Raw genomic sequence first — 27,999 nt, 5'->3', positions numbered from 1 at the left:
AAGAAGTAACTATGCATCACTGTTTGCTGAAAATATTGTGCATTTTTTCCATTTCCAAGAGAAACTGTGTTAACATCTGTTCAAATAAAAAATCACCTAAATCTGTTATTTATCAAGGGGTGCCTAAACTTTTGCATAAGACTGTATATATATCCACTGGGTCAGATTATTCGGCGCTTTGGCAATGTGTCTTATCATCTTTATGCAGATGATCTTCAAATTTATTGTTCTTTTAATGATTCAGAGTTTCACCTATTAGCGATATTATTAGAGTGCTTGTCGTCCATTAAGATCTGGCTCAACAATAATTATCTTTGCATAAATTCTAACAAGACTGACACTTATTGTGGCACCTGATAATACTAAGATTGCCGGAATTAAACAACACCTTGGTTTGTTGGGCTCTTCTGTCCAGTTGAGCCTTCGAAGCCTTGGTGTTGTGTTGGACCAGGCAATGTCCTTTGACTGTCATATAAGACAGTTAGTCAGGAATTGCTTCTTTCATTTGAGAAATATATCTAAATTAAGGAAGATTTTATCTAAGGGAGATCTTGAGATGATTATTCATGCTTTTGTTTCTTCACGCATTGATTATTGTAATTCTCTTTTTACCTGTTGTGATAAGTCCATTTTAAATCGTCTTCAGATTGTCCAGAATGCAGCTGCGAGGCTCCTGACAGGAACCTCTAGAACAGCTCATATCACTCTAGTCTTGTATTCGCTCCATTGGTTACCAGTCAAAGCTAGAATCGATTTTAAAATCTTAGTGCTGACATTTAGAGCACTACATGGGCAGGTGCCTCAGTACATTATCGATCTGCTGACCCCATACTCCCCCAAACGTACTCTTCGTTCTGTAAACCAAACTCTTTTGGTGGTCCCCAAAACTTGTTTTAAATCTCGGGGGGACCTGTCTTTTCAGGTCGTAGCTCCAAGACTGTGGAATGCCCTACCCTTGACTCTACGTATGGCCGAATCTGTTGATGATTTTAAAAAACAGCTGAAGTCACATTTATTTAGACAGTTTTTTAATTGATTGGGTTTATTCATTTTATAAATTGTGTTGTGTTATGTGAGTACGTTTAGGCTTATGTATATTATTTATCTCTTTTTATCTTTTGACTTTGTAAAGCACTTTGTGACCTTGTCTGTGAAAGGTGCTATATAAATGAAATTTACTTACTTACTTACAGTGGCAAAGCAACCTCTTAAGCAATTAGTGCTAATGTGAGCAACTTGACCCTCACAGAGAAGAACCTACTCAGATAATCAACTGCTAAACTGATTGCAAAGCAAAACAATTACTGTATATACACTGTGCAACAGTATGAAACACAACAACACAGAAGAGAAAAACTAGATGGGTAAACTGGGATTAAACTTTGAGCACAGAGAGCCAGGCTGTTTACAGCTTGCTTACAGAGAAAACTTTTAAACTGGTGCCTAGTCATGTACACAGAAATAAGGAAGTTGTCGCATTTTGCAATAGCTAAAAATCTTCTCTCTTTTTCACTCTCACCATCTGTCACATATAATGGAAGCTAACAGCATCAAAGGGTATCATCTTCACTTTCAATTTTTCTCTGCCCCTGATCTACACATGTTGCTAATTTGAGGATGTGTGTCTTTTTATCTCATATGGAATTAGGCACCTGAGGAGGACTTGGCTCGGTGATGCTTGCTGCGAACCTCCTGGTTAAGTTTGGAAGGAGGAGCTGGGTGGGTCGAGACCGCAGTCGGCGGCAGAGGGCCTTCCCGCCTCAGACTCAGGTGGAGGGTTTGCTCAGCAAACAGCGTTTGGATCAGTGACAGGTCCAGACCTGACACACACTGACCATTTAGCACCAGGATCTCATCGCCTGGACGCAACCCTGGAACACACACACGAACAGAACAGGCGTGGATCATATATATGATCCATATGGTGATTTCAGGGTTATAAGTGTAATATTTAAGTGAGTAGACACCTTCATTGAAGGCCAGTCCATCAGGAAGCACCTCGCTGACAAAGATCCTGCTGTTTTTCTGGTCGTCTATGTTCCCTGTCACTGCAAAGCCTAGTAAGAGGCGAAGACAGAAAGATTTACACATACAGTAGACGAATGGAGACAAAGAGAGTTAGACTGACAGAAGGATTACATAGAGGATCAAGAGGTGCTTAGAGAATTATAAACAGAACTAAATCAATGACCACGTGAGGCTGACTCACCAAAGTCTCCAGTGCCATTCGGCCTGCTCATGTGCAGCGCAAACACATTAACTGGGACCACCTCCAACTGATCGTTGACCTACAGGGTGACGCCAAACAAATCAATACACATTAAATAAAGAGCAGATCATTAAGAGCTCTGTGTATCCATGTGTGATCATGCACGATTGCCCTCCTCACCACACTGTGGAGGAACTCGCCAGGCGCCACGTATTGGACCTCCACATCTTGTCCCACTCCTCTGTGCAGTCGGAGGCAGTGCAGGCCCGGGTCCAGGTGTTTCACCTGTTTACACAAGAGCCATTACAGCTGTCTCCATACACAAAGTCATCCGGCATATTTCATGCACCAATGTTCACGCTGATAGCTGCTGTGTGGCCGAGATGTGAATTATTCACCAGCTTCACACTTAGTGATGAGAAATTTGCGATAAACAAAAAAAGCTTCGCCCATGGGATTACATGAGGAAACTGTGTGAAGCTGGACACTGGATGAATATGTGTGTTATTTCAAGCCCTTGGGAGCATAACACAACTGAATCCCAGCTACTGATGTTTCAACAAAGACCATTTGACCATTAACCAGACCACACCTGAGGTACATTTCTAGAACATTAATTTTGTTTACACATGTGATCAAACTAGACAACTAAATCTAAATTACATCACTGCATTCGCCTGGTGGTTTTTCTTTTTTTTTTACTGTCAGGACTGTAGTTTTCAGTGTGTAATGAGAGATCATTATGGTGACATAATTTCTCTGAAAACTGGCCATCAACCCAACCTTGCAGGCTGCAGAGAGAAGGTCAGCGGCTGTCTGGTCTCTTCTGACAGAAACTTGGACTGTCAGGCCGCCTGGCATGTAGACAAACATCAGCACATCTGTGGCACAACTGGTGCTGTCCCACACAGGGACATCAGGGGGCGACATGGAGTAGATACTGGCCAGCACATCCAACCTCTGTGGGTGAGGGAAGAGGGGAGGGGAGGGAGGGTGAAGCAGGATAAAAAGAAGTGGGTGAGCAGCATTAGATGATGGAGAGAGTAAACAGATGAAGGGGTAAGAGGAGGTAAACAGAGAAAGAGGGAAGCAGTAGGGTAACGGCACACAAATCAATAGAGTTCCATTAGTCTAAATGCTTGGCTGTGGATCAAGTAGCAGAGCAAAGATGTCATACAGTTAGCCTTTCAGGAATTCATTTGACAGCACAGACAGCAGTTGCTCCACATTATAGTCACTGTAATAGCCATGTGCACAAGAAGATTAGTGGACCGGCAGGTCCGGATAATATCTGTGCACTTCTCTGGGACTTATTGGGTTTGAAAAACCACAAAAGTAATTTTGACTTAAATAATGTATAGGAATAATTTATGTCTACATGAATCAAACTTTCAGGAGGTAATTATTTGCCAGTGGCATCAACAGTGAGATCTGAACTAGGTATTATGGGGGTGGGAGGGTAGCCCACTGCTCGGCCTCATAAGCGGCCATTTGGGGGTTTTGGTTGCGACTGTGTGTCTCTGGAGGGAAAAGCACCATTGCTGCAATGTGGGGTGATGGGGGATGCCACAGTGCAGCCTAAGACCACAATTATCAAGGCCAAAGATCTTAAGGAAAGGCTACTGAAGAAACCAGTGATTCAGCATTTCTAACAAAAACAAAATGAGTTCTCGGTTAAACTGAAACATGGGACCAAGAGGGATAACTGCCTTAGTGATACAGCACGGTTGGGCATAGAGCGATGGTTTAAATGCCTTCAGGCATCATAAAAATAAAGAGTGGTACGTGTGTGAGGCTGTCTGTCTGGTCTGTATGTGTATGAGCTTTTCTAGCCGTTTCAAAAGGTGGCTGTTTGCTGCTTAAGAGGACCGCCCCCCCCCACCAGACACAAGCCTAAAGGGACAAGCTATGGCCTATGATGATCGACTCAGCTCCACACACAAAAACAAACATTCTCAAAAAATACAGGCGCGCACAGACAAACATCTGCCTCAGTTTCCATCTAAATGTCTTTTTGACTAGCCAGTGCCAAAATAAAGACCACAGATGTTCTCACCAAAATGTTACCTTAGCCTGTAGGGGTGGAGGAACACAAAGTGCCACTTCAACACACACTTCTGCCCTCCTCTTTAAGGATATGAGGTCATGCTTTCACATGGAGGATGAAAAAAAACAAGGCGTCATGGCAACCGGTTGTATAAGTGCCTCGTTTGTGTCCCAGCAACGTGGCATGACCGGAAAACTAAGATTTATTCCTGCACTGACACGACCAGTGGCCGACTAACACTGTACACTCATTCATTGTCGGAGAGGTTTGTAACAGAGCGACGGTTGCCTTGTCAGTGTCCATGAACAGGTTTCCAAGAGCACAGGCAAGGCACGCGCTGGACCACAAGTGCTCTGTGTGGTCAAAGTGTGCACTCCGTCTACAGTATGTTTGCATTCAGCCAAATCATTCAAAGCAATGCTTCAGTAATTCCTCTCAAGTGTAGTAATGATTTCCAAGTAAGCCGCCCTCCACCTGGGAGCTTCTAAAAATGGAATGCAGAGTAATGGACGGTTTAGTGGCCTCTGCAGAAATACTTTCTTTCAACTGAGTAACATAAATATCACTGTACATCTACAAAAGAATCAGAAGTGTAGTTGAAGACAAACTCAGTTTCCCTCTATATCATCTATTAAAGGAGTTTGACTCTTTTTTCCCTAAAGCTCCACAATTCCTCTTTCCACCAGTGTGACACACTTTTCTACACAATCGCATACACAAAGGGAGAATAATGGCCACCCAGCCTGGCTTGCACTGGTGCCTGCTCCTCTGCAATAACTTCAAAGTTAAAGCTGGGGTGTGTATTTGTGGGTAGTGGAGTGTGGTGAGAGGTGGTGACACAGAAAGTGGGATCAGTATGTCAGGGACAGAAGTGGTGTAGTGGAGATCACAAGCCGGTAAAATACTGCCATAACCGTCCTCTAGAAGTTATTCAACAGAAGCAGGCAGTTGTATACAATTTATATACATGAAACTGCTGAAAATGAGTGTGAGCATGCAGCGCTAAGTTAGAATAATCATTGTTTAAATAGCATAAGTCAAAGATTAGTGTCATTTTTTTTTTCTTAGAGTCAAAACATATTCCCTCTCTCTGCTGCTGACAGGAGTGGGTGGATGGAGGATTTGAACAGCAACTCTAAAGCCAGTCAGTGTGAACTTTTAACCCCTATGGAGGCCGAGGCAGCTGCTGCACTGACTCTAGAGGGGTTTACTTCTCTCTGCTTTATGCAGCAGTCACAACTTATAGCTAGACTGTGTCAGTATATCCACTGCCTATAACCACATAAACAAACACCCCCTACACCTGAGAGCATACACCGATCAGCCATAACATTATTACCATGTTCATGTGTACACAGGAGTCAGTGCAGCAGCTGGTAGAATTGACTGTGTATAAAAGATGGACAACCCCACTGTGACATCACCCATTGGTTTTATGAAGAGAGGTTCTGAAGATCAAGTCTGGCCGTTGCCATATTGTTCGTGCTTCACTCCACCTGCTAGGTCTAATTAAAAAATGGGACAAGAGGCGGAGGGTGACTGGAGCTCACTAGACTGCTAGCGGCTAGCCACCTATGGCAGGACCCCCGTGCCTGTCATTCAAAGTGGCCACGGCCTTAATTATGTGTAACTGTTAGCCTCAACATAATTTAAACAGGCGAGTCAATAAAAAACATGTCACCCCTGTACAGCTGGGGAAATTAGCTATATAGACCAAAACGGTTTTGTACCAGGCTGTAAACACGTTTATTTCTGCTGTAGAGTTGGGCATTTCAACATGGGACTCTATGGGGACTGCTGGTTTTAGCACTTCCACGCTGGCTTCATTTCTCAGCCTCGGAGGCTGCTGCTTGGTTGTTTGGCACTCTTCTATAAATCCGTTTGCTTCCACAGTTCTACTGTCAGGAAGAGCACAGATGTGTCTACAATTCAGTGAAAAACTTATGTAAAAGAAGTGAAAACTGGTCGTGAGGACGAGTTAGAGAGAATTGTTTAGACAAATCCAACAGCCTCACCACTCTAGGTGTGATATCACCACTACAGCCCCTGACTCTTTCTCTTCATAGAGACCAATGGACAGTATTTCTCATTTTCAACCATTTGAACAAAGATTCAAATACATTTCTAATCTTTTGAAAAGTACAAATGGAAGTTAAAAGTTGAATCTACAGTAGGTCAACCTCATCATCAGTGAGCCATGGGCGTCCATGACCCTGTCTCCAGTTCACCATTTGTCCTTCCTTAGACACTGTTGGTAGGTACTAACCACTGCAGACCAACAACACCCACCAAGACCTGCAGACTGGGAGATGCTCTGACCCAGTCATCTCACCATCACAGGTTGGCCCTTGTCAAAGTCACTCAGATCCTTACACTTACCCATTTTTCCTGCTTCCAACACATCAACTTTGAGGACTGAATGTTCACTTACTGTCTAATATACCCCACACACTGACAGGTGCCACTGTAACAGATAGTCAGTGTTATTCACTTCCCCTGCCAGTGGTCAGAATGCTATGGCTGATCGGTGTAGCTGTATGGGTCATACAACACAACTTGGGCACACACTTTTACCAAGACACTGTACCCTTGACTTCAAAGAATTAGTGGTCCAAAAGGTGCAAAGTCATCAAGACTGATGGTGAAAAATCAATACACCTCCAGTATGCACTCTTTCTTCCCTCCCACCCTCAGGAGTCTTAATCCCCATGAAAACAAAACAGATCTTTGTGATGAGCCGTTTTCCACATTCACATCCAAAACACTTGACTGAGGAGAAGCTGCCTTATTCAATGCAAGATATTAAAGCGTTGCCCCAATGAAGGCTCTTATTGTTTCGTCAAACCACTTTCTGTTTTGAGTCCATTTCTAGACCTTTTAGCAGGGCACTTTTAACACTCGCCACATTCAGCGCACTCACACTATGAATCATGGAATCCTGTGGAAAAGTGAACTTCATAACACCCACCCTGCTAAAAGTGTCCACTGCAGCATCCACAGCCAAATATATTCATAGAACACAAATTATCTGATGGGCACAAGAAAAATTCATATTTTCTAGCTTCCTTTTTACATTAAGGGCAGAACAGGCTCAGAACAGCCCCATTTAAAGTTTGCAGGCATTAGTTGTTTACACATTCTCCATTAAAGGAATATTTTGGTATTTGCTATGATGACAATATGAAGCTGCAGACAGGTGACAAAATAAAAATCTGAACGCTTGACCGCTACAGTGAGAATATCTTTTGGAAAAATGGAGTTCATCGCTCCAGAAGAGTTCAGAGACTTGCAATCCGTGCCAAGGAGCATTGAAGCTGTTCTGGTGGGACATGGTGACCCAGCACCATAGGCACTTTATGATGGTTTGCCCCATCTGTAATGTACATTCAGGTGGCAGTTAGCTTAGCTCAGCAGAGTTTTTACACCTCAGAGCTCATATGATTCAACAAACGAGAAGCAGCATGTTAGTTAATGAACCTTTGAGGTTCTGGTGGGCAGCTTTTGTTAACTTCGGTCCAAGCCAGGCAAGCTGTTCCCTAACCACCTCCCAGATGTAGCTTCGTATTTAACACACAGATATGAGAGTGAGGCTGCACTTCTCATTTAACCCTCATGAACAAAATAAAACCCTAAAATGTGGAACTTAAAAGGATGATACCGGTTTATTGCAACCTGGGTTATATTTCACTAACTTTTATCCAACATCCCCATTAGTAATAACAACACCGTCTTCAGTCAACAAGTTAACATCTGAGATCTAGGGCTGCAGCAAGGTAACTAATAATAAGCCTCGTTTACGACCCATCAGATTGTCTGATCATTCATGTGTTTGCTACATGAGACTCGGGTGTAGCGATTCTGACATGTTCTGAAATCTCAGCAATGACTTTGGCGACTACAAATTTATCCAATAGAAATAACGGCCAAAACCACGACTCAACTTGTAATAAAGCAGAATTGTTCTTTAAAGAGCAGTAGTCTCATTAGTCACCAGCTGCTGAAATAAAAACCCTGATCACAAGAATAAAGAGAAGTGGAAGCGTGAGGACAGTGAGGGCTTTCACACGTTCTTGGTGCAGGCATATAAACCATTCAAAAATCTGCAAATGCTGTAGTTCCAACGTCTGGCTGCTCAAATGGCCAGAATTTACAGTCATTAATCATTCAGCACATTTACCAGTAGACTCACGCATTCCATCAGTGCTTCTGGTTAACACCTCAACACAACACCATCCATTAACTCAATTATGAGGTGAATTGGACCCCTGTCCTCTCCAGAGTTTAACACTGTTACTGTCTATTTATCATGCATATAGCTGCAGATCAACATGAAAGGAATCTCTGCTTTGACCCTGGACAAGTAATATAAACAGACACACACTTTGTGACCCCCCTCACACACACTCCTCATGTTAAAAATGTCTGTACACAGCCCACTATCAAAGCCATGACAGACAGCTGAGGTCAGAGCAACAGCAGGCCTGTTCCTGCCATGGCTACTTCACGCTTAACTGGATAATCCAGCACATAAAACGGTGCCACAGGATGGACATGACAGATGGCAGTGGAATGTTTGAAAAAAAGATATCAAAGAGCCTCAAACCATAATGGACAGACAAAGCTAGTGACTGCTATGACTCACCTCGGTGCTCCTGGGAGGCAGGGCATACGTTTGACCTCCAGCGTCGCCCTCAAAGACCTGAAATCAAGAGAGACAGTCAGAAGTACAGACCGAGGGGCTCCACACTTACTGAGTCATAAGCAATTAAGTGCCCAGCCACTTCAGCAACACAGTACTAGACACACAGTGCCATTATGCAGTTAATTAAAAACTACGTGTGGCGAGTGCAGCGCTTTGATACTGTTTCCACGCAGAGTCTGCAACCTTTGAAGGTGCAATGGTGAAAATACTCTCTGTGCATGTGAGTGGAAGGGGTGTGTGTGGACAGTGAGTGGTTTCTGTGTGGCAGAGAGATGAAAGCTAGAAACAGTCTAGTAATAGATGAGAAGAGGAACACAAGCCCTCCCTCCACCTCCATCTCCACATTAACATGCCAGTGTCCAATTCTTTCACTTCTTGATCCATTCTATGTTCCTCTGCCTGGCTTGTGATTGCACAGCATGTTGTGTGTGGCCCAGTCTTAGAGGGGATTCTGCAGCCTCAGAAGGCTTAAACAACTCTATAATACAGTGGTGACAGAGAGCTATCTGTTACATGAGGGTGTGACTCCAGCCCTCACTCACACAGGCTCATTTATCAGGTATTGCTGAGATACTTTGTCACATGGCGAGAGAGATATAACAGACAGAAATGGGTCTGACAAACTCAAAGAGGATTGTATTTTGCTGTAACTGAGTTCAAGGTAGATGCCCTGCAAAATTCCCTATGACAATATGCACACTTGACTTAAAAAAAACTGGTATACAGGAGAGAGGATCTCTAAAAATAATCCCAATAAGCTTCCTCTACAAAAACAGTCTCTACCTCCTGTTATGGTATGAAGAACCCTCATCTGACCTCTGATCAGCAGACTTCAGTAACTCTCTCTCCCCAGCTCAAGTACATTTATAAAGTAGCTCTAAACAGTGCTGCTTCACTGTAAACGGACTAATTTTAGAAAGCTTTACCAACTCTCCCACAAATCCTCAGAGCCTTCTGGCCTACTTCCCACAGCCGGCCAGCTCCTTACTGTATTCATAGCACTGCTAAAACAGATGAGATGAGAAAATGAGATGGAAGGAGATGATAGGGGAGACCAGGAATTTGGGGCAAGGTTGTCATGTGCAGCGTCGCAGTGGTAAATGGGATTTAGGCTATGACAACACAGAGTCAGTGGGAAAACTGAGGGAGACACACCTCCAGGTAATGTTCGGAGAAAGCAGCGGTTGGAGCAAGAGGACAAGGCTAAAGGGAAAAAGGAAAGTCAGTCTCATCAGTACCACAAGAGAAAAGGAGATGATGACATCACTTAAAATGGCCTACAAGTCACAAAAGGAAAACACTAACTTACAAATACTTATAATCTTACAATAAACAAAAACACACACAAAACAGCAGGTGACCAATTTCAGTATCTTAAAAAAACCCTTGAAGCACCAACAGCCAATATCCTTATTAACCTGAGTTAAGCAAAAACACCAAAAATCACTGAAAAGAGCTTGTAAGAGAAGAAGGAAAATGGGAAAAAAGGGAGGGAGGCTGTTTAATATTTAGCGTCTTTACACCAACCATCTGCTGGTGTCTGGGGGCTGAGGAGAGAGTGAAGCATGCTATCTACCGCATATGGCTTTTAATAATTCATGTGTGTGCTGCAGCGTCACCTCAGCCGTCTGCACTGTGAAATGTAACTGGACCTAGCCGGCTGGAGTTCCCCAGAAAATAAATAACACACTGAGACACACACACACACACACACAGAGACACCTCATCACTGACACAACCTAACTATTGAGAGCAGGTGGTGGGATGGACGAGCTAAGATAAGAGCAAACGAAAGAGGACGGGGAAAGCAGTCAGGGCTCATCTACTGAAGAACATAAATGGCTCTTAGCAGAGCCAGCTCCAAAGCAATACGACATCACAATGACTTCACAGCATAAAGAAAAATGAATAAGATTGTCAATCAAAACCACACTCCTCTTCTTTAATCAACTAATGAACAGAGGTCCGTAAAAGATGTGAGGAAATGAGTGCTTCCTGTGGCGATTCTTAAAATGGACCACAGAGAGTAGGGAATTCTCCAGGGCTGTACCTTCAGGGTGCAGAGTGGTGAATTGCTGCATCAGTCAACAACCTGCCTCCATGAGTCTAATTACTAACCTGAGAGGATTTAGACCCCCCCTGCACCTGGGTAAAGTTTTTACGTTTTTATTTTGATAGGAGGTTTGTACTCAAACTTAGCAAGAAGCAGAGGGGGGGTGGGAGCTTATGTGCTTGTAATTAATAAAATCTCCTTTAGGGGGAAATGTGCTCAAATCGCTCCTGACTATAACAATCTCTTGCTTTCTGTCATGCCACTGAACATGTGAGTAAGCAGTAGGGTGACATGTTTTCAGGTTGTTTTGTTAACAAATACATACAGTTTGCACTGAGTGTGTAAATATCAAGATGCTAAAGATCAAAACATTTTGAATGCTTGTTCCTGAATGACTTGAGGAACTTGCATCTTGGTAACTATACTGTATTTCAAATGTGTGTGTTCACTGGTACCTGTGATGCAGAGGGCCTCTTGTCCCGACCTCTTTTCGTAAGGTTGTCGAGCCCTTTGAGTGACGAGAAAAGGCCTCTCTTGCGCTGCCGGTACATCAGGGACAGTGAACGCCTCCTGAGCGTGGCCTCATCTCTGGAACAGATCTAAAAAGATATACTATCAGGAGTGAAATCACTAAGCTCAACAATAACAAAAACAAGCCATTTAATCCAACCATCTTAATTAGGTTTATTTTCCTCCAGCGATGCATAAAGCGATTGTTTGCAGGATGCTTTTTTGTTTTGAACGATTAAAAGGTTTCAAGGATACTGTTAGGCATCCAAAAACATTACAGCTGAAATATCGCATATTAAAAGCAGTGCTAGAAAACCACTAAACAGGGCACACTGCTAGTCTTGATTCTTTATTCTGCATTCGTTCACTTGTCCCTTCCCAATGCCTGAGGTTTCTCACCAGTGCATGGAAGGAAGAGACGGAGAAAATCCCCAGGCGTCCCAGGGTGGTTTTGGTGGGGCGGCTAGCGATGGCTAACAGGCTCTTTGGGTTGGGCAGCTCTCCGCCCTGCAGACTAGCCAGGTAGCAGCGCATCCTGAACAGATCCATGTTAAACTTCTCCAGATTCTGCTCCCACTGCTGGATCTAAAAGAAAGAAATAAAACATTGGCTTGGTAGATTTGGTGTAGGTTTGGAGAACGGGTCGGGTGGAATGGGGGAAGGCAGAAAAGGCAGAGTTGAAACAGGAGATCTCGGGTCATTTGAGTGCTTTCCATCAAGCTGCAATTGCTTGCAGATGTTGGTGGAGGTTAGACAGTGAGGGATGGCTGCACATCTAGCAGACGAGTGAGAGTGTGCAGTAAATCTCAATGCCTATTTTTTATTAAGTCTAGAGTGGTGATGATGTTGCACAGACCACCCATAACAACTTCCACCCAACACACACACACACGCACGCAACACAAACCCAATTTACAGTTGCCTTCCCCCTATCCCTGGTCACACTGTGTAAGCTATGAGAAAGTGCTTATTTTGTTGGCTGGAGACTAGTTTTAATGAAAACCCTGACGTTAAACAACCCTCTGTAACAATTGACTTTAATAGGCCTCGTCTGCATGGGGAGTTCATTTACAATAACACACCCTATGGTCCCTTTAGGTCTCATTCATATGGTTGGCATTCTTTAGGACTAGAACCAAACTCAGCAGGGACAAGTGGACAGTGTTTTATGAATTTTCAGACTTGCACAAAACATACCACGGGCCCAAACAAATGTACAGAGCTGTGCAGGTGGCCCCATTTAACAAGCCTTGAGTCAAAGGCATTCAGCTGTTATTCCCATTCCACACGTGGACCATGAGGCCATTAGGAAACAAGTGCTTTGGTTTAAAATGACCTTGCATCTGGTATGTTATACATCTAAATCACTGGTAAAATGATCACACACTAGAGTGAGGCACTGATGGCATCCGCATCAAGCTGAGATTACTACAGAACAAAGCTTTGTGAGCACTTGATACTGTGGCAGAACATTTTCCCAGGTTCTCCATGCTAACACTTAAAGCCAGACTACACATTTTTTCCTCATATGTCATATATAAGCAATAAAACACTGCCTTGCTCAGTTCTATACATTCAGGGTTTGTTACTGCTACAGCCCTACTCGTTCTCATATGACAAGTAGCTTTTAGTGGCTAATGTTACAGCTGTATAAGGGCCATTATGACTTTTCTCTACATTATATTTTAACATTTAGCATTATCCTATAAGTGTCACTTGTGGCTGTAGTTACACAGTCTTATTTTACTGTGTACAATGGTTACCAACTAATTACTAGCGACTGGTTTAGACACCACCCTCATCTTTTAACATCTTCAAGGTGAGTTTTCTTATTTATATAATGATAGTGACATATGGCATTAGTGTTGAGCACCGAACCAAATGATTTACCACAGGCACACGGATGACTCTGGGGCCTGTGTTCTCATCACTTAAAGTTTACAAACATGTATTCCTTTCCATTTCACTTTGTCAAAAGGCCTTTCTATCAAGTCTTAATTCCTGGCGTTACTCTTCTGAACCTGAACTCAGAGACCTTGCCAATAAATCCTCTGCTGTATGCTCGGGAGTAATCTCCACAGGGAACCAGAGAACATGCCCCCCCCCACACACAATATGACCCATGGAAACATGTCTCCCCAATGTGTCATGACCAGTCATCAAATGCCTCTTGGCAAAATACATGTTCTCATCTGATGTGTGTACGTCTACAAGATTTGAATTCCGCTCCGTCACTGGTCTTTTGTAAACAGGGTCTGTAGTCGACACTAAACACTGTCACTGTGAACCATCCACATTATTAGTGTGTTGTTGGACAAAACACACAAACCCTCGTGTGTGTGCTAATTCTGTGCACCAGAGATGCATTGAGTGTAGTATCAGATGGTTAGTATCAGAAACAGAGAGCTGGACAAACAGCTTCTTAAGTGTTTCATCCTTTTAGCAGTACATGCTCAAGTGGGAGTGCATTTGGATCCAAACTGGATACTGCCTGTTATTTACTCTAAAGAGCTGATGGCCTTAACCTTAAGGGGTTAGGTCTGAGCCTATAATGTAGCTATAAATATATCCATAGCCTATATATTCCGGCCTTAGTCCAAGCACAATAATTGTGGATATCTGCCTATATCAAGTCTGATCCAAGTTATCTCTCTGCAGTAAATGATGGGTAAATGAGTATCTGACACATTGAAAGTGATCTGACATATGTTTTCAGAAGCTACTTGATCCAAATACTGGAGGTCCTGTTTCAAAAACAAGGTTTATAAGCTTAAATTGCTGATGTTATATACATGAAAAAATAACTGGGGGATGCGACTTCTAAAACCTACAAGATCCTTAAGAATGAAGATTTCGTCCTTGTAAGCAAATCCATCATTCTATTCTCCGATCACTGTATCACAATGTTATGCTGGAATTGATTCAATTCTAGTGAGAAGTTGGAAGATGGCTGGATGTGTTATGAAGGCATTATTGACTAAATAAGATAAGCTCTTTCCTTAAAAATTAGAAAAATAAGACAAATTTCAGAGTTGCTGCTTTGGAAAATCTCATATCTATGTATAACTATCACACTAGATCCTAGCAGGCTAATGATTTATGCACCATCTGTGCTTTTCAATGGTCAAATATTGAGGAATATCCTAAAATAGGCCTGTGGATAAAATGTGATTTGATGATTCATGTCAGGGTGCGTCACTGATGGAGAGTATTCTTTCAGAGATGCCTATATGTAGTCTATTGCTTAACGCATCTAGCAGGCTTGACTAGGTACAGTGACACAATGAACCAATATCAGTGACACACAGGGCACGTTTGGGCACATCTGGCCTGCATACAACTTATTTACATCCTATTTCAGAGCCATTAAGCACAGCAGACGTAAGCCTGTCTTTTAACAGATTCTCAGCTTTTCTCATTTCTCCTCTGGAACATCTGCCTTAGCTCTTTGGAAAAGTCCCAACGCATAACAAGTCTTTCAGTGCAACTTGATCATAGTTGGTTAGTGTGTATGTGAGCTTGTGAAAGTGGGCAAGGGCAAACTTCAAAAAAGTGTACTGGCACTGATTTCCATAGACATAGTTGGGGGTGGGCATAGACATCAAAGTAGTGCCCTGTTGGTGCTAGACAACCCCACTGAAAGCTTGACTCTATCATCAGCCTTAAGGCGCCTGTATGAGAGTCCTGTTCCATATCCCTCTGACCCTATCACAGACCCCGTCTGTCTCTGTCTACTTTGAGGTGGCATACTAGCCAAGTGGAAACAGATACAAGATCCACAAATACACAGTTGGTCAGTCTAGGAGTCAGGCAGTGACATCTCTATTGGTCATTACCACAGTGATGCTCTTCAGAAGAAGACACACACACACACACACACACACACACACACACACACATTTCCACTAAGGGTGCTTCCAAAATGGACAGTGCCATTTTTGCTTTTGTAGTGCATGACCAGTCAGTGCACATGGACATGAGCAGCGGAGGCACTTAAAGTCTCAGATCATCTTAGTCACAGGCATAAAAAAAAAAAACCAGCTCGACTTTTCCAACATTCTACAACAAACACTAATTTGCTAAGCTATACCCATCTGTATTGTTCTGTATGTAAGCTACAGCACAGTACTGGGTGCTTTGGATTCTCCCCCAGGCTGTGAGAGGAGGAGAAGGAGGGAGGGGATAATGCATGTTGGGAGCCCATTACCAGGAAACATCTGGAAACGCAGTCTGATGCTCATGGATGTGAACCGTTCCCCTAGGCCCTTCACGGTGCTCTTGGGGACAGATGCATTTAGGCCACTTCACCCACCCACAGACAAAAGTAAAACACAGGCTCGTTGCCACACTCACAAAATCAAAAAAAGTAAGTTGCATACATCATGTGGCTGCTATGTAGAACAACACTGAGTTTAAAAATCTAAATTTATCACATAGAGAGCATGTTAAACCAGCCGATGTATCAATAGCACCCTATCATTTAAGTCAATTCACCTGGTTTTCAATAGCCTTGCGGTTCTTGGGGTTGCTAACCACAGTCATCTGCAACTCGGCCATCTTCTTCATCTTCCCGTCCATGTCGATCTTCTGTAGTAGGCCCCGCACCTGGCTCCGCAGAAGCCGCACCGTGTCCTCCTTTCCCTGGCGCTTGGCCAGCAGCGAGGCACTGGCAGAGTGGATGGCTGTCACCCAGTTCTCCAGGTCAGTCTGGTTGCTAGCCTGGTGGTGCAGAGAGAGACAAAGAGGCCAATATTACAAGCCATTACAAACCAGTGCATTACTACCGTGTTATTCTGACATATATAAAAAAAAGGATCATTGGGTGACAAGCTGGGCTTTACTGGATCAAGAGAACAAAACTAAATTAACCATGCCTCTGTGAGAAAGCAGAAATGCTGATGAAATCAAACATACATGTTCCCAGTTAATAAGCCATTTCATGATTATTACTCCCTCTAAGGTGATTGACTTGGAAGCAGCACACTGGTTATGACCCTTCACTTTTGAATGAAAATGACTCAGGTTATGTGAGTGGAAAACAAAAGGCTATTTTCATGTTACAAAGCTGATGTCCTCCTTTCTTGCCATGGTGCCATGTCAGTTCCACGGTGAGCGATTTTATTAGATCTAGGTCTGGACACTACAACATAGTGAAGTCTGGGAGGCTTGTAATCTCAAGTGGAGGAGGCTACACAGAAAGAGCTGAGGCTAGGCATGAATTCAGCAGTGACAAGTAGCTCAGTAAGAAAGTGGCTTGTGTGCTCAGACCACTTAGCTGAGAAGTTTGGTTCCCTCATGGACCAAAATTGCTCCTACACTTAAAGGAAGGAAAGCTAAAAATGTGTCAAGTACAATTTCACCATAACCATGTACTGCATGCTTTATAGCTATTCGTTTCCTTTTAGGTCTGTTCAGACATGTGCCTGCTCTTATAGCAGACAACAAATGCATAAACATTCATAAATGTCATTAAATGCCAATAACATCAAACATAATCTGCTTCACCAATGCCACCTTAAACCTAGTGGAGGATCACAAAGCCAGGACTCCTGTTACCTAAACGGATCTGAGAGATGCGTGTCAAAAAGTGTATCATCCAGTTTAACTTTCCCAATTATCTGCAGTGGATGTCAGAAGGAGGATATATCTAGAGCGCTGTGCTTCACCTGGAAGAGGTAGACATCTCCATACGAGTTGCTGAGGCAGAAAACGTTCTCTTTTTTGGGGTGTTCGGGAACGGCCTGGACGACGCTGTCCTCAGCCAACAGAGCGTAGCGAGGCAGCAGCTCCTGCTCTGGGAAACCTTTCCCATACGTCTCATAGAACAGCAACGTACAGCCTGAAAACAAAGAAGTGGAAACGATTATGTGAAATTTTTTTTTTTAATTATACAACTGTCCTTGATTATACCTTTGCTTCTTATGGTAGCCTTCACTAAACACTTAAAAGCTGTTTATGGACATGCACACACATTTGGTGGCCTGAATTTGGCCAATTTGGCCATAACAGCGTGGCCAAGCTAACCTGAAGAGAGGCATCAGAAAGGCCAAATTGGACTACGGGAGGAGGGTCAAAGACCATCTGGACAGCAACAACAGCAGTCAGGTGTGGCAGGGAGTCCAGCATCTTACCAAGCACAGGAGTAATCTCAGTGCGGCTAAAGGTGACGCCTCACTGGCAGAGGAGCTGAACCTCTTTTTTGCCTACTTTGAAGGGCAGCAACCAGACACAGACAAACTTCACCCTGTGGCCCACAGTGGCCCCACCGTCACAGTAGGGGAGCATGAGGTGAGGTGCACGCTGCGGGCCGTGAACTCGTGGAATGCTGCTGGACCGGACAGGATGTGTGCTGAAGGACTGCGCGGACCAGCTGGCTGGAGTCTTCACCAGGATCTTCAACCAGTCTCTGGCCCAGTCCACTGCCCCACCCTGCCTGAAGTCTTCCATCCTAGTTCCCCTGCCTAAGAAACCCATCATAACCAGCCTCAAAGACTACCGGCCAGTTGCACTCACTCCAGTGGTGATGAAGTGTTTTGAGAAAATGGTAAGGAGACACATTAAGTCATTCCTCCCACCAACATCTGACCCACAACAGTTTGCATACAGGGAAAATAGATCCACAGAGGACACTGTAGTCACAGCCCCACTTGGAGCATCAGGAGAGCTGTGCACGGCCACTCTTTGTGGGTTATAGCTCTGCATTCAACACCATCCTACCTCACAAACTGGTGGACAAGCTGGTGGACCTGGGAATTCCATATCCCACCTGCATAAGGATTAAGAGCTTCTTGTCTGGATGCAGCCAGAGGGTGAGAGTGGGCCCACATCCATGGCTCTCAGCCTCAGCACTGGTTCCCCACAAAGCTGTGTGCTGAGCCCCCTGCTCTACACCCTATACACCCACGACTGCACCCCCGGCCACAACGGCAACACCATTGTAAAATTTGCTGATGACACCGCGGTGGTGGGGCTCATCCCTGTGGGGGATGAGACTCCCTACAGGGACGAGGTGGAGAGGCTGATAGTGTGGTCCAGAGAGAACAATCTGCTCCTTAATATCTCAAAGACTAAGGAGGTCATTGTCGACTTCAGGAGGAAGAAAACCGACTTCTTCCAACTGTATATCAGTGGGGACCGTGTGGAGAGGGTGCTGGCTTTCTGGGAGGATCTGGCCTGGGGCGTGAATACCTCTGGACTGCTTAAAAAGGCCCAACAGAGACTGTACTTCCTATGGGTGCTCAGGAAGAACAACATCTCCCAGAGACTGCTGGTGTCCTTCTATCGGTGCTCCATTGAGAGCATCCTTACATACTGTATATGTGTATGGTACAGCAGCAGCACAGTGGCTCAGAGGAAAAAGCAGAGGGTCATTAATACGGTCCAGGAGATCATTGGCTGCCCTCTCTTCACTCTGGAAGAACTACACAGTTCCCGCTGCCTCAAAAAAGCTCAGAACATCATTAAGGACACTTCACACCCTGGACATTCACTTTTTGAACTGCTGCCGTCAGGTAGACAGTTCAGAGCAATCAAATCAAGGACCACTAGATTCAGGAATAGTTTTTGACCAACAGCAGTTACCACACAATGCTGCTAAAGTATAATAAGCCTCTGTGTGCGAGGGTGTGTGTGAGAGGTCAGTTTATTTCCTTTTTCTAGCAGTTAAGTTTTTTATATGGTCTTATTTCATACCAACTGGAGGTCACTCTAAAATTTCGTTGTACATGTTACAATGACAAAGGATTATCTTACATTAAAAGCTTACAGGAAATTAAGATAAGTGTGAAGGACAATCATTTAATATCAAGTGAGATGCCATGGTGAAGGACATGGCTGCAAGGAAGATGTAAAACCCTGACAGCAAGGAAACAGCTTGCTCCTTAAAACTGAATTAGAGAACTCTGGATAATCTGCTTAAATTGAGTTGTATTAAAACACAAGCCAGTACATTTGTTGGCCCAGTTTCAAGGAGAATGATGAATAATTGCTCCCCTCTCTTGCACACCTTAGACTGAAGCTCACCTTTCAGGGTCACCCAGTACTGCTTCCACTTGCGGCGGGTCACCAACTCTAGCTTCCTGTCCTTGTGCAAAGTGACGAGTGGTTTAAAAGAGAGCCAACCGGCCCGTCTGACCACACCCTGCTCCTTTTCAAAGAGGAGGTCCAGCTGCTCCATGGAGCCCTCGGCCGACTCACTGCTGCTCTCCCCTCCCTCCTCAGTGCCAGTGGACGGGTCTCTTCTCTCGCCTCCTCCCTGTCCAGTGCCCATTTCCAGCTCCCTCATGAAGTTCTCATAAATGTTCTGTCGGAGGGCATCGCTGGTCGTTTGGTGAATGGCTCCTGATGATTGGGCCCTGGAGGCTCCTGGGAACCAGAGGGCACTAGAGACCTGGGAGGGGGAGCTGGTGTCTGCTGTCAGGCCATCAACTCCACTGTCAAAGGCATCGCTTAGGTCCTTGTACCTGGTTTCCTGATAAAGTTTAAATAAATAAATAAAAATAAAAGGTGGAGAAAGGTGAGGGGAGCATTCATCAGTCACCATCAGTGGTGCTGAATTGCTTTGGAGATTCCCACATGAACTCAGTTGTTCCCACCTACCTTTAGGCAAAAACACGCACACCTCTATACGTAGGCCAAACCCTGTCAGCTTACACTAGGACAAATATCAAAGTGTACCCCTTTCAATTAGCCCAGAGCAACTGAAAAATTGGAGGAGAAACTTTTGAATAAATTTAGTCACACCACTTGAACTTACTTCAAAGTCTGCACTACAGTCTAAATCTTTCACTAGGGTATGAAAGTGGGACAGATTTCCTGTGATGGCACCTAGGAGGTTGGAACCCTACAGGCTGAGACAATTTCCCATCATTTGAGGTCTGCTGTGGCTTCCCAATTCCCCAAATGAACACTTGATGAAATTGCACTCTTTCATGCCTAATGACAGCCTACCTACACTTGACTAGATTGCAGCATCGATTCTGCCCTCGGCAGCAGTGTAGAGTACTCTCAACGTGTAGACACAGTGTGTGCCATCATGCTGAAGCTCATTCTTTCTTTGTTCCAGTGTCTCACTCCACTCTGCATCTTCTCCGTCCTTATTCATGCTGTCCTTCATATTAAACCATTTGGAATATGCTTAAATCATCAAAAAGACTGGAACAGTGCTAAAATGTGTTTACACATTCTTTGCTCATATGGAAAATAATAACAATCTGACCTATGAGTTCTATAGGGATATTTCTTCTCACATCCTGTAACCAGATAGCTTAGACATCTTGTTTAGCAACAGGACAGGAGTGAACCTCGTGAACCCACAGTGTTCACTTAAAGACACCTTTTGTTTAATCATTACGTCCACCTGCCACCACTATATACACAGTATGGGGGGCCTTCTTCAGCTTTCACTATTCACAGCCTGACCTTTTTCTCACCCTCTTCCAGCTGCTTTTCAGTACAATCAGGTTTTTGGTCTCTAGCATTAGAGTCACGGTGTGACCTTTAAACCCACAACAGAGCCCTGGAGCCCAGGTGGAGGGGAACCAGAGGTGGAGGTGCTCCTGATTTTTGATGGAACTACTGAAAGGAGGCCCTATGACCAGATGTTAGAGAAATATAGCCACTGAGGTTTGAGGGTCAACACAATGACCCCCAAGGGATTCAAGAACTTCAGTCTAAAGACCAGCACTTCAGTGTTACCATTTGCCTGGACTGCCCCCAATTAGACTATAACCAGCTGCAATGAACACTTAGTCTTCTGAAGCATTTATCTCTGAAACCAGAGCCCTGCTTTTAGACTGTCACCAATACCTTTTAGCATTGGCAATGAACTGTATTTTTCTTTAAGCAATCACATCTCATTTAAACATTTCGTGAGGATATCTGCAGGCTAAAAACATTGTCATTATGGCAAGCAGGACATTTAGAGGGAGGCATTACTGGTGTCAAGTGTGAGCTGTGTAACACTTAAAATAAAAGCTAACTGCCTATTAGGTATATGCCACCACAGGGTGGAGTGCCAGCATCAAGCCAAAGTACCTCATATATTTCACTCAGCATTATCTGCTGTTTAAGCACAAGGAGCAGCTCATAAATTCCTACTCAAGCAAAGCAGAGAATGCAATCTGAATACAGTGGCTGTTCTCTTCTGTCCTTTGGTTTGATGTCAAACCCAAAAGACTGAACAGCAATCCCTATTAGCGGATTTACTCTCTAAAGAAATCCCAGAACAACCACACAACTAGAAGTCATTAATGTTAGCATGAAGCAAGGGGCGGGGTTAAATCTTCAGCTAGGATTTCGTTTCACTCTAACAGAGCCTCAGAAAGGCTTACAGCTATTCTCCTGGCAGCGCCTAAACACTGTTCTGAAAACGTTAACAAGGCAAAGCTGAAGGAATTAATGCAGAAACAATCACTTTCACGCCTCAGAGACAGACAAGAACATGAGTTCAGGCTCAGGTTAAACCAATGTTTTGTGTCAAATTAAAGCTTGTAAGAATGTGGTGGTGGCAGCACAGAAATCCTATGGTTCTTAAAAGCCATGCAGAGGTGCCAGGGTCATTTCCAACCTGCTCTCTGACCTGTGTCTGCATGGTACAAGTATCGTTTTACTTCTGGGAAAATATATGAATGTATATCAGCTGTTTGCCCTGTGCCTCACGTGCTCGTACAGCATCTCACTGTATCATTGTTCCATTCCCACATTTTGTGCACTTAATTACAGGGATACTGACCACTCAGGCTACAATCGCACTTAATACCCACACAGTTAGATCAAAATGAAAGCGTCAAAGAGATTAGCATGCAGTACATTCAACAACTAATCCCAAATAATAACAATAGCCCATCAGATGTACCCACCCAGATACAGTCGTCCCGATATGTGCACATCAGCTCCTGACTTCTCATCCTCTGAGGATCATCCATGTCTTACACTGTAATAGGCAGTGCCTCTTATTCTTGTGCCATCCTCACAAAAACAACCCAGCACTGGCTGCCTTACAAATGACATTTTGCGCTGCCCTACTGTGCCATGTCCTCAGACAGCTGGTGTTGGGGTGCTAAGGACCAGGGGACGGTGGTTGGTTCCTGGCCATGCCAAGACAGCCGCTGTGGCTCATGATCAAATAAACCTTGCTAAACAGAAAACTGTTCATACCCAATGAGCTATTATTGTGGGATTAACTATGAAGAGCTACAGATGATCTACTGTGCATTTACATTACAGGGCTGTAAGTTAAACCACATCCATTGACCTAATGTTTTACGTACCATGTAGATAAAATCCCTGTGCAAAGCCTGTGAGTTATTGAGGACCAGACTAATTGAGTGTTATCCCCAGAACCCATCATGACCAACTAACCTGAGATTTCCTCTTATTACGGCTGAGGCTGCCTGTCCAGTCACTAAAGCGTCTGATGCGGTGTTTGATGGAGCCTTTCTTATGGAAGATTAAATCTGGCACACCCTGCTCCTGGTGCTGTTTCTGGCCACGAAATTGGACCAGGTCCTCGCTCATAGTGTGGGCTTTTGGCCTGCGACAGGGCAGGGTGTATGAGGAGTACTGCCGGACCTCAGGACATTCTTCCTCCAAGGGCACATCCAGGACAGATGCAAAGGAGGCTCGGTGTGGCTTCGAGCCTGGTGGAGGCTCCTGTAACTGGGAGTGCAGGTCCCTGGCTGTGTGGAAAGTAGCAGCCATTGTGGGGTCCCTGTAGAGGTCTGTTATAGACACAGGGGGAGACTGTTCAGTAGGGGAGTGCACCAGTGTTCTGGCAGAGCAGGGCTGGTCCTGCTCACAGAGCTCTGTGTTGGGTCCCCAGGGAGAGTCATACCAGGAGCCATCAGAACTCAGTGAGCTTCCCTTACTAGTTCTGGCTGTGGAGGAGGTAGAGGCCGGAGGGGGACCACTGCAGTGGCCATCTTGCCTGCTACCACTGGAACCAGGCAGACTAGGAGTGGAGGCAGAGTCTGGGTTTGGAGAGAACTTGAGGAGTTGTACAGGGCCAGAGGCCTCACCCAGGAGGAGAGGATTTCCTGAGGTGTTGGTGAACTCCACCCTGAGACTGCCATCCTTCTTGATCACCACCCGTGGGCTGCTCTGTTCATCTAAAACTTCATGTTCATCACTGTGCCCGTCCAGGGCATGGCCATTGAGCTCAGCCCCATATGGATTATCATCATAATCATCTGACCTATCCCGTCCTCGTATGCCACATCCAGGGGACCGATGCCAGCGACGCTCACTGGGGTTGCCCCTCGCTCCCTTGGAGACATAGTCATAACGCCGAGCGGAGTACGACTGCCGACTTTTGGGAGGAGACAGACAGCTGTGCCCAATACATCTGGCCTTGTGCCCTGAGCCCAACGGGACACTTTTCCACCATGTATGGGGTGACAAAGTATTATCTTTGGCTGAGCGGAGCTTCAGTGAACATGGCTTTTGTTTCCCAGGGAAAACGAAACTGGTGCCTTTGGGGCCCTGGATGCTGTACTGGCTCTCTGAATTTCCCATCACTGCCTAGAAACAATAAGAAAACCCAATGTCACTGTTATTATGTTGCTAGAAATCTAATGGTTACTTGCACAAAAAGCAGTATAATATATACAACCTGATGACATAATGAGAGCTCATCAGAAGCATAAAATTAACATATTTCCTCATAAACCGTAACAGCTACACTCCCATAAAAATCACACAAGTCATGTACATAAATTTGCAGTGGCTGTTTCCAGAGTAAAACAGCAGCAGGTCTAATCTCTTCCTTATGCCTTTCGAAAAGAAAAGTTCTAAGTACTTCTGTCACATCTGGCCATTAACCTGTATGGTTTAACCCCCTCACATTTTACTAATTTCTTCCATTCTGTAAAGCCAGATGAACAGACTTTAGGCTGTCAAGGTTGTTATGAGGGACAGAGTTCAGGACGGTGAAAAATCCTTTCCAGAGTGTCCACAACACTGTGACATTAGTAACAGACAAACGTTTCAGTTGATGCCACAGGGCTGTCTGTGACAGATTACATAATAGTTAGTCTTCAAGTCTTTGAATTAGCACACAAAGTAGATTACTCTCTACCGATCACAGGTTTGCACCCTCACTAAAAATAGTTTAGACTCTAATAGAAAAAAAAAACACTTCAGAAATAAATGACTATTTTAAAAAGACATATATACAAGGAGGAAGTGGCATCCATTCATAGATGTTTATATTCTATGGTGGATAAAAAAAAACTGACATTTTAATTCCACAACAAGTAAATATAATCAACAAATACTGTCTGGACAGTCCACATATGAAGGTTACAATTCTCAGACACACCTGCCTGATGGCCTCGTCTCAGATTGGAGCTCTTGTGCACAGCTCTCTTCACTTATTTCTCAAAAGACATCCATTCCTCGGTTGTCTGGATAGTCTGAAAGAGAGAGAGAGAGAGAGAGAGAAGCTGACTTTGTGCTTAGACTTCTAGACGCAGCGCTGTCATTAATGTCCTGCCATGAGCTCCGTGTCTGATAACAGGTGTGCCAGTTAAAGAGTAGCCCCTAATCCCCAGCATCCGGGAGAGTACAGTGTTTGGTAGGCAACCTTGCATGTTTCTGACCGGGACACAAAACGTCAGTGCAAAACAACAAACAGCATTTAAGACTGCCTTACTTTGAGAAGTTGTTCTGTGTCTAGGAAAAGTTTTTGCCAAGCTGCCAAAAAAAGCAATACTTTGTATTGAACAGGTCCAGTAAACTTCATTCCAACCAAGTTTCCAATAGTATCACATCAATCAAACTCTGTACAGGACAAGGCAGCACAATAGAGTAGTGCCACCCTGGCACTACAGTATGATTCATTAAAAAAAATTCACTCCGCCCGCCCCCCCAAATCCAACTCTCCTCCATCCGGCATCCAAACTAAACAGCAGTCGCATTTTTCCACCTCCCCACAAGTAAATGACGTCGTTTTTGATCGGGGTTGGGAACGGTTTTGAAAGCCAGCTACAGTTGGTCCGTCTGTTTATTCTTAAACCACAGAATCCTAGCTCGCTCCCACTTTTTCATTCGTCACCACCAAATTTGTCCGGGGGCAGGACCCAAAACCTGAAACGGCTGTAGAGCGTTCTTTACAGAGGCATCAGGCATCCTCTGAGTAGCACTGTGTGTAATATAACCCACTTACATACATGTAGCTCACACACACCAGGGAAGGACCTCAAATAGTGCTAAATCCACTAAGCACAAGTACAGCATGTGTAAGGCTACAGTGTAAACGACCCGGTGGCAAAAAGCCTTAACCTTAAGGATTAAGTGATCTGCAGCATTAAAAGTTTATCTGCCCCTTCTTGGATGCACCTTGACTGTGAGGCGAGATTAAATAGTGTTGGCTGGCTGTGGAAATGGACAGCTGTATGCACATGGGGGCACTAGATCCTGAGGTTTTTCACAAGAAAATAAATAAATAAAAATCAAACATGACAAGGATTCATGCAAGGAAATGACTCCCTCCATCCTTAAACTGTAGAACGAGTGTGACACGTTAGCACTTGAAAGTACATGCCTGGTAATGAACTTGAACCATCACTCTGAGCTGATCAAAGGATGAACAAAACAGAATGTGAATCAGAGGGAGATGATGGTGAATATTTTCTTACTCCGTTCCCCATTTCTCCTTCACATCCCACATCTAAAACCCTCACCAGATATTCAACTTCCACTAGCATCACTATGAGCCTATGGCAAGTATATTTCAGAGTTTGATTGCATCCAGAAACTAGAAAGTGAACTGGAGAGTAACTAAATAATGCTCTTTGCGGTGTCAAGACAGAATAAGCAGCTGCCTATGACACCAGGAGTCAGCATAAAGCTGGTTGTCGAACTTGTCACACTACTACTGATGCTTTTCTTGCTACGTTTTTTGCCACGCAGAAAGGGGCAGAGTACGAAAGGCTGAAAGGCGTGCCAACTCACAAACCTAAAGAGAGACACGTTTGCCTTCTGCTGCAACTTGAAATGGAGTATTGTGCGACTGTTTGGGGAGAACAACAAGACAAGTCTTCCTTTAAGCTGCAAACTACTGCGCACAGTCTGAACTCTCCCTCCCTCTCCCCCTTCAGTCCTCTGTTCTCCTCAATAGGCTTCCTACAGACCATCTGCTCAGAGGCCAAGGGACCACTGCCACCCCATCACTCCTCAATATGCCCCATGACCTGGCATTCTTCTTAGACTGCCCCTGTGTGACTCCCACGTAAGCACCATGTTTAGTCTGGCACCATGTGCGTCTTTGGTCTGAAGCTCAGGATAACGGCAAGGAATGGGCCACACCTTGACATGGTATAAACACAGAAGGTACATGAAGTGTTAAAGGAAGTAACTGTCTTTTTCCTTTGCGAAGACAGCCATGTATCTGTGCAACAGGAGCTATAAACTCTCCCTTACAGTCTGGATCAATTCCTTTTTAATTCTGACCCTCACGTCCTTGAATTTCAGCTTATAAAACAAAGCTGAGGAACAAACTATTGACACAGCAATGTGTGAAATGCAGGTCCATTCCCCAGAGAACAAAGCCGGACATTTTGATGCTGTTAGTGCAGTTTTTTTTAACCTACTCTGCCATAAAACCTTAAAGATGCAAACATCTTACTGGACGTTTTCGACTGTTTCCCAAAGAAGGTCATTCAGTAGTGTAATAAAGCTAGAATGACACTACGTTTAGTTAACATGTGGATCTGACAAAACAAATCATAACGATACAAATTGCCAAAGGAAAACAGTGGCCAAAATAATCTCAATCAAAATGAAGTAGGTTTCATGCTTTTTGAATGATTAGGCTGTGAAGCAGGAGCCATGAGGTCATTTGTTATTGGTAGAAACTGTTAACACAATCACACCGCCTTCCTCCTGTCAAATCATAGCCCATGGGACTTGCCTCTTATCACTTTCCTCTGGCACTGTGACAAGCAAGCTCTTAAAGAAGCAGTGTGCTTAAAGCCTCACCCTTTTAGATACAGCTTAAATTCAAACTTAAGCAAAATACACTTGTTGTTTACTGCAAAACAACAACAGGAAACCAAGAAGAAGAAAGACGTTAGTGGAGCCAAACAACAGGGGGCCTCCTGCTGAGTTTTTTGTCATATGAACTAGATTTAAAGTATCCTGTGGTTGTTTGCTTATGGGGAGAAATGTCCGTCTATGAAACACTCGCTGAAAGCCCATAATACCGTGTGTCGGATTCAGCCAAAGCCACCACACATCCATCAAAGTGCTTGTTAAGTGTCTTTCGGACCTTTTCTTTATACATTTAGAAGCTCTGCACCTGGCTCCTGACCAAAAATGACATGGCAGTCTTCTGAAAGATTTATACACGTATGCCACTGCTATTCCAGAGTGATGCCAAGAAAACTGAAAGGTTTTCAAACACTTTCCTACAGTTCACAGAACAAGCCTCCAGCAAGTTTCCCATGAGACACAAATAAGGTAAAACTCAGTTATTCTCA

At 44.2% G+C, this 27,999-nt stretch overlaps 1 protein-coding gene across 2 annotated transcripts in view; it reads right to left on the bottom strand.

The window, feature by feature from the left end:
- Positions 1-24,930, bottom strand: part of tiam2a (TIAM Rac1 associated GEF 2a) — a 50,419-nt gene extending 25,489 nt beyond the window's left edge. For both annotated transcript variants that reach the window (XM_020608567.1, XM_020608568.1), the window contains exons 1-13: positions 24,840-24,930; positions 22,883-24,040; positions 19,544-19,991; positions 17,188-17,360; positions 16,016-16,240; positions 11,921-12,106; positions 11,467-11,610; positions 8,899-8,955; positions 2,993-3,169; positions 2,390-2,494; positions 2,210-2,288; positions 1,968-2,057; positions 1,653-1,871 (exon numbers count right to left, since the gene is read on the bottom strand). In XM_020608567.1, the coding sequence (XP_020464223.1) occupies positions 1,653-1,871; positions 1,968-2,057; positions 2,210-2,288; positions 2,390-2,494; positions 2,993-3,169; positions 8,899-8,955; positions 11,467-11,610; positions 11,921-12,106; positions 16,016-16,240; positions 17,188-17,360; positions 19,544-19,991; positions 22,883-24,034 (3,055 nt within the window). In that variant the 5' untranslated portion in view covers positions 24,035-24,040; positions 24,840-24,930. The remainder of the gene's footprint in view (positions 1-1,652; positions 1,872-1,967; positions 2,058-2,209; positions 2,289-2,389; positions 2,495-2,992; positions 3,170-8,898; positions 8,956-11,466; positions 11,611-11,920; positions 12,107-16,015; positions 16,241-17,187; positions 17,361-19,543; positions 19,992-22,882; positions 24,041-24,839) is intronic.
- Between the last annotated feature and the right edge of the window lie 3,069 nt (positions 24,931-27,999).

This window comes from Monopterus albus, unplaced genomic scaffold (assembly GCF_001952655.1).
Source record: "Monopterus albus unplaced genomic scaffold, M_albus_1.0 scaffold94.1, whole genome shotgun sequence".
NCBI classification, from domain to species: Eukaryota; Metazoa; Chordata; class Actinopteri; order Synbranchiformes; family Synbranchidae; genus Monopterus; species Monopterus albus.
The sequence above is the reverse complement of the archived record's forward strand: the minus strand, read 5'-3'. Positions and strand labels throughout refer to the sequence as shown.